Source organism: Palaemon carinicauda, chromosome 1, assembly GCF_036898095.1.
Source record: "Palaemon carinicauda isolate YSFRI2023 chromosome 1, ASM3689809v2, whole genome shotgun sequence".
Taxonomy (NCBI): domain Eukaryota; kingdom Metazoa; phylum Arthropoda; class Malacostraca; order Decapoda; family Palaemonidae; genus Palaemon; species Palaemon carinicauda.
In genome coordinates this window covers 305,495,890-305,503,389 of record NC_090725.1, presented here as the reverse complement: position 1 = coordinate 305,503,389, position 7,500 = coordinate 305,495,890, and the positions used below count along the sequence as shown (strand labels likewise).

Below are 7,500 nucleotides of genomic sequence, written 5' to 3'. Positions count from 1 at the left end.
CTCTTATCCTTTTTAGGTGAAAGAAATAAAAAAAATCAATTCTCTAATTAAGAGAGGGCCTCTAAATATTAATAATATTTCAGATACCTTATTAGTATAATTCTTAAAATTATCCCGGAGACACAGACACTTAGGAAAATAACCTCTCCTCTTATCCTTTTTAGGTGAAAGAAATACAAAAACCAATTATCTAATGAAAAGAGGGCCTCTAAATATTAATAATATTTTAGATACCTTATTAATATAATTCTTAAAATTATCCCGGAGACACAGACACTTACGAAAATAACCTCTTCTCGTCCGTTTTAGGTGAAATACAAAAATCAATTCTCTAATGAAAAGAGGGCCTCTAAGTATTAATAATATTTTAGATACCTTATTAATATAATCCTTAAAATGATCCCAGAGACACAGACACTTAGGAAAATAACATCCTCTCATCCGTTTTAGATGAAATACAAAAATTAATATTCATATGCAAAGCTCACTATTCTTTTCACATGACTTTCCCTCTCTCATTCTGATTCGACGCTGACGGACTTATATAGCTTTTAATTTGATTATTTAATGATGCGTTTTATTTCTTATGACTACGTCACTTATAGCATGTTTGCTTTTAAATTGATACATGTATGTAGATTCAAAGATTGATGAAATTTTGTGTATATATATATATATATATATATATATATATATATATATATATATATATATATATATATATATATATATATGTATGTATGTATATGTATATATATATATATATATATATATATATATATATATATATATATATGTATATATACTGTATATATATATATATAATATATATATATATATATATATATATATATATATATATATATATATATATATATATATATGTATATATACTGTATATATATATATATAAATATATATATATATATATATATATATATATATATATATATATATATATATATATAAAGCGAGAGAGAGAGAGAGAGAGAGAGAGAGAGAGAGAGAGAGAGAGAGAGACTTGATCATTACATAGGGAAGATATAAAGAATATACTTATGTATGTACAGTATATATGTATAAATGTATATTCATATGTATATGTACAGATGTATATACACACACATCTGAAATATGCATCATGTGGCAGATGTGTGTGTGTTTATACATCTATACATATACATATGAATATACATTTATAGATGTGGCATGGCATGCAACAACTCCAAGATTGGCCTGGTGAGCCATAGCAATGCAATCAGACGGAGGGATCGGTGAGAAATAATCATATGACCATCCTCATCAACAGAGGAACTTTGAATGCTGTCTTTGGCAACGATGGACAGCTAAAAAGTAGATTAGTTCTCTTTATGTTGCTTGTTTTAACCATTAAGGTTTATCATGAAATGCTATCATTTGCTTATTCTTATAAGCAAAGGAACTGACGTGGTAACATCCCTGACTGCTGAACGCCAGACTGGGGTTCGAGTACCACTCAAACTCGTTAGTTCCTTTCGGCCGAAGTAACCTTTCCGTCCTTTTGAGCTAGGGATGGGTGGTAGGTTTGGGGGAGCCTATAGGTCTATTTGCTGAGTCATCAGCAGCCATTACCTGGTCCTCCTTGGTTCTAGCTTGGATGGAGAAGGGGCTTGGGCGCTGATCATATGTATATAAGATTGTCAGTCTCTACGGTACTGTCCTGCTTGTAAAGGTAATATAACTGTCTCTTACCTCTGTCATTCATGAGCGGCCTTTAAACCTTAAATAAGTATCATTTTTATTATTACTAGCTAAGCTACAACCCATTTTTTGAAAAGCAGGATGCTATAAGCCCAAGGGCCCCAACAGAGAAAAATAGCTAAGTGAGGAAAGGGAAAAGAGAAATAAATAAACTATATGAGAAGTAATGAACAGTTGAAAAAAATATTTTAAGAGCAATTACAAAATTAAAACAGTTCTTTCATATATAAACTTTAAAAGGAGACTTATGTCATCCTGTTCAACATAGAAACATTTACTTCTAGTTTGAGCTTTTGAAGTAGGAATTTCATTTCTCATCTGTGTTCTCATTGCGAACAAATTTTACAGTTCAACAGCCCCTTTGATATCTTCTTCTTTATTTTTTTTAAAGACTTACTTATGGGCTGATTATTTTCTTTTTTCTGCCTACATGAAAATCTCGTAGCTCACATGTAACTTCGCTGATTTTTAAGGCACTATATTACCTGGAATACAAGATGAAAAGCTGAAAGATGAACAAGCCGGATTTAGGACAGGTAGATGTTGTACTGACCAAATTTTCATTATAAGACATGTTGTACAGTAATGTGTACACTATAGAAATCCACTTCTGATGACATTTGTGGACTATGAAAAAGCCTTTCATAAGGTTCACCGGCCAATTTTGTGGATATTCCTGCGTTTCACTTAAATATGTAAAGTTGATTGTTTGTTTGACAGCATAGAAAGTGCAAAATTAAGGTTAGTGGAGTCCCATCAAATGAATTTCCAGTGAACATCGGATTACTCCAAGGGAATGTGTTGTCACCTATGTTATTTATCCTCCTCAGGGATTTTGTAATGCGTAGAACAGTTGGGGATGGTGAAGGATTGGACTCGATCGGTAATAGGAATATTGGTAAATAAAGCTCCATAGATATTTTTAAAAATAGGTTTTATTCAGACATACCAACAGATTAGAATGTTGAATTTTACCAAATATATTTACACCTTGTATTATTCTGATCAACCGGGTCCTGCCGATTAAATGATTTTGGGGGAAACATTCATTCTTCTTTTAAATAGTAGCAAAAATTAAATAAGTATGATTAAGTACTTACAATAAGTGATAGGGTATAAGAATTCTATCTACAGATACTGATAGATACTGGTGCTGGATATAAAAGAGAAAAGGAATGCCAGATATTTTCAAAAGTACTATTCTTTTATAATTCATCTCGTTATCTTTGCATGGAATCAATTTAAGCAATCATCCTCAATCTTTATGAAATAAGTTTGTAATGAATTTTCTAAAAAATCTATGTTTTTTAAGTTTGTGAGACCTGGCATCCTATATTGAAAAGCGATGAAGAATATGGTGATTATACAGGATAGGAATAAGGAAAATGATCCACTGCTATCATGTGCGACGTTTGCTGCACTGTGGTGTAGAAACCAGTATAGAATAGGGAAATAGGATAAAATTAAGGAAGGTGGTGGTGAGTAGGTGATGGGAATCAAACCCCACATATGAAGAGCCAAACATTTCAAGGAATTTGAGCTTCAGGGTATGTGAAGCGGGCGAACCTGAGGAGCTCCTCGGAGTCCTCGCACACCCAAGGCTTGACGTGGTGGCAAGCAACGTCGTGCCACACAATTCCGTCCTGGTAGAAGTTGTTGAGGATGGCGATGCAAGATTCATCAGTGCCGGTCTCTCCGAATTCGCGGTTGTCTGGCTGGGAGCGTCCGCCACCTCCAGTGCGGGACCAGTCACCCCTCCAGCCGTTGGTAGAGTTGGTTGGGGCGATACGGTTGGAGGAACCAGACCAGAACCATCCGTTGATGATTGGTGGCTGGAGATCGGGCCTGTCGCAGCCGTCGAAGTTACATTTGCGTCCGGAGGTCCAGATGTACTTGACGTTGTCCTTCTGGATGGCCTGGTACACGAAATTGGCTTCGTCCTGTGTTTCCAAGCTGACCAAATCTTGGCAATGTTTTCTGAAAAGGAAATTTTTGATGTTAATGTGATTGCTTTAAAACATAGAGGGTGTATATTTATCATAGAGACCAAAGCGAAGGTGGATGGACCGTATCAAGGATGACCTTCGATCAAAGGGATTAACCGGTGATGATGTGTGGGACAGAGGTAGATGGAGAAAGCTGGCCAGGAACATCGACCCCACATAGAAGTGGGAAAAAGATGCAGACAAAGAAGAAAAAAAAGAAGAAGAATTGAAGTTTCTGTTGGGTCTTTAAATACAGCATATGAGCAAATTTGTTCAGCCGACCAAATCTTGGTAATGTTTCCTGAAGGTAGAATTTTATGATGTTAATGTGATTGCTAAAAAGCATAGAGGGTGCATGTTTATCATGGATAATTGAAGTTTCTGTTGGGTCTTTATATAAAGAAGATGAGCATGTTTGACATCGTTTTCCCTTGAATCAATACAATAACAAAGGCCACTCATGAATGGCAGGGGCAAAGGACAGTGACATTGCCCTTAGCAAGCAGGACAGTAACCATAGAGAATGCCCTAGATAATGATATCCTATCTTTTGTATACCCGATATCTTAATAAATAACAAATTTCAAAACCCATTTCTTACCAACTATGCAAAATATCCTTAAAGTAGTGCAGAATGTATATTTGCTTATACGTTAGCTCATCTATGCTAAGCCATATTCTTAAGGAAAATGGCAATAGGCCTACATGGATTTCGTTATTTGATAATACTTACTGTAATGAATATACGCCTTTAATAAAAGCTAAAATAAGGCATTTTGTCAGCATATATATATATATATATATATATATATATATATATATATATATATATATATATATATATATATATATATGTGTGTGTGTGTGTGTGTATATATATATATATATATATATATATATATATATATATATATATATATATATATATATATATATATATATATACTGTATGCATACAGTTGATTAATTGGATTTAGTCCACTTGGAAAAACACTATAAGTATATAGTGAATGTTACCTAAACAATGATTCAGAAATTATGACTAAACTGACAAGAAATTTAGATTTCATTAATTTATATATTTTTATTAGGCTCAATGTTTCTGCGTCTTATTAGCGTTACTTTAGCAAAACGACGAGTCTTCTTATAGTTTATATATGACATATCTGTTTTGACGTTGTTACTGTTTTTAGAATGATTTATTGTTAATTTGTTCTCATCATTTATCTATTTCCTTATTTCCTTTCTTCACTGGTCTATTTTTTCCTATTGGAGCCTTTGGGCTTATAGCATCTTGCTTCTCCAACTGAGGTTGTAGCCTGGTTAATAATAATAATAATAATAATAATAATAATAATAATAATAATAATAATAATAATAATAATAATAATAATAATAATAATAGATATAAATTCTCCGAGAAATACTACGATGTTTAAAACTTTTCTTTCATTATCTTGGAATAAAAAAATATTAGTTTTGCATGGTTTGAGACTAATGATTTTTTGTAAAGTATTTTTTTCCTTTGAAATTAGAAATCTCTTTTCACGTTGTAGTGAAAGTAGTATTGGTGTTATTTTTTAAAGAACAAATATATATGACTAAAACTATTTTATAAATATTTCATTAATCTAATAACTAACACTTTGTGGCTTTCCCATTGCAATAAAATACTGCACATGGAAATATTTTACGAAAATAGATTGTCGATTCATTATCAAATGGTTCTATTCTCTACAAACAAAAGATTGATTCAACGACGAATAGACCTATACAGAAAAGACATCACTTGCAACAGACTACCATATAATCAACCAAGAGGGCTCACGATAGTTTGCTCACCAAAAACCTTAAAAGGTATTTTTCAATATGACAATTTCTTGTGCAGCTGAAGTAAAAACTCAGATCGGATATCTTTCCTAAAAGTAAATTAGCAATCATGAATAACAACCTAGAATTTTCAATTAGTTGTAGACTTATGTACAGTAGTTAATGAAAAATCAATTCAAGCATTTGGATGTAGAGAAGCCATTATCCTTGACCCACCTACAATCATACTTCGAGTTTTGATTGAGCAAACTTCATGTCCCCGTAATTTCCGCCATGGACCAATCTTTATTGATTTAAAACCCCTTAACTAACCTGCAGATGTTTCTAGCATCAAGCCAATCTCTTTCATGTTCCCTGGTAGGTCCATGAGACCAGGAGAAGAAGTAGTAGTGTCCGTTTCTGAATTGGGAAGCATGCTTGATGCGATTCTTGCAGGCCTGTGGATCTGGCCTTATGAGCTGCCTTTGGGCCATTGCAACGGCCGCCAGCACAGCTAGCAACAGAAGTGCACGGATCATCCTGTAATGAAATAAGATAATCATTGTAATTATATTGTAAAACACATTTCAATCATTGAAATACACTGTACTCCATTGGATCCTTTTCTCTGGATACGGTTCACTTTCCCTTTGCCTACACATACACCGAATTGTCTGGCCTATACAGATTCTCCTCTGTCCACTTACACTTGACAACACTGAGATTACCAAACAGTTCTTCTTCACCCAGGGAGTTAACTACTACACTGTAATTGTTCAGTAGCTACTTTCCTCTTGGTGAGGGTAGAAGAGACTCTTTAGCTGTGGTAAGCAGCTCTTCTAGGAGAAGGAGACTCCAAAATCAAACCATTGTTCTCTAGTCTCTGGTAGTGCCATAGCCTCTGTACCATGATCTTCCACTGTCTTGGGTTAGAGTTCTCTTGCTCGAGGGTACACTCAGGCTCACTATTCTATATAATTTCTCTTCTTGTTTTGTTAAAGTATTTATAGTTTATATAGGAAATGTTTATTCTAATGTCGTCACTGTTCTTAGATATTTATTTTTTTCTTTTTTCCTTTCCTCACTGGGCTATTTTCCCTGTTGGAGCCCCTGAGCTTATGACATCCTGCTTTTCCAACTAGGTTGTAGCTTAGCAAGTAATAATAATAATAATAATAATAATAATAATAACAATAATAATAATAATAATAATAATAATAATAATAATAATAATAATGATGATGATGATGATAATAATAAATAATAATAATAATAATAATGATAATAATAATAATAATAATAATAATAATAATAATAATAATAATAATAATAATACATCCACGCAAGCGCACACATGCACATAACGGAAAGAAGAGCCGTTACAGAGACTATAGCATATTAAGATGACAGAGAAGTTAAGTAAACGATCGGTGTTTGTATATGGTCATACTCGTCGGGCCAGCCACGAATAAAAGTACTATTTTTACTGTGTTTGTGTGTGATCTGTGCTTGAATATAATTCCTGCATGTGTGCCACACTTGTCTTCTTGTAAGTAGAATGAATTACTTGATTAATATTTATTATATGAAGACCCAATAGGTCAAAAGTATAAAGGCAGTACCGCATTGGTAGGCCACCCTAGAAAAGAAATATCTGGTAGGCTGATTAGCCCAGAAGTCCCGTTGATTTTAAAATTCTGGTGGTATTATTTGTATTAAGTTAGAGATTGAGTGATTTTAAACCCGATGATATGCATTAAGGTTGTGATTTGATTACGACATAATGCAAGAAGCCTAGCAGTAGGCTAGGTATCATTGCAGTTACGGTCGGGGAAATCCTTCCTAGTTAAAACAAACTTTTCTTAGTAGAAAAACGCTGTTTTTTTTCGAAAATGACACTTATTTTTGCGTAAGTGGGATGTTCAGGGTCTTCTCAAAGCCCTCTTATATTCAAGTGTTATAGATT

General features: G+C 33.3%; 1 protein-coding gene across 1 annotated transcript in view; it reads right to left on the bottom strand.

Annotated features, from left to right (window-relative positions):
• Window positions 1-2,657: 2,657 nt before the first annotated feature.
• LOC137658548 (L-selectin) overlaps window positions 2,658-7,500 on the bottom strand; it is a 16,484-nt gene continuing 11,641 nt past the window's right edge. The window contains exons 2-3 of the mRNA XM_068393404.1: window positions 5,868-6,074; window positions 2,658-3,717 (exon numbers count right to left, since the gene is read on the bottom strand). Coding sequence (XP_068249505.1) covers window positions 3,267-3,717; window positions 5,868-6,073 — 657 coding nt within the window. The 5' untranslated portion in view covers window position 6,074 and the 3' untranslated portion in view covers window positions 2,658-3,266. The remainder of the gene's footprint in view (window positions 3,718-5,867; window positions 6,075-7,500) is intronic.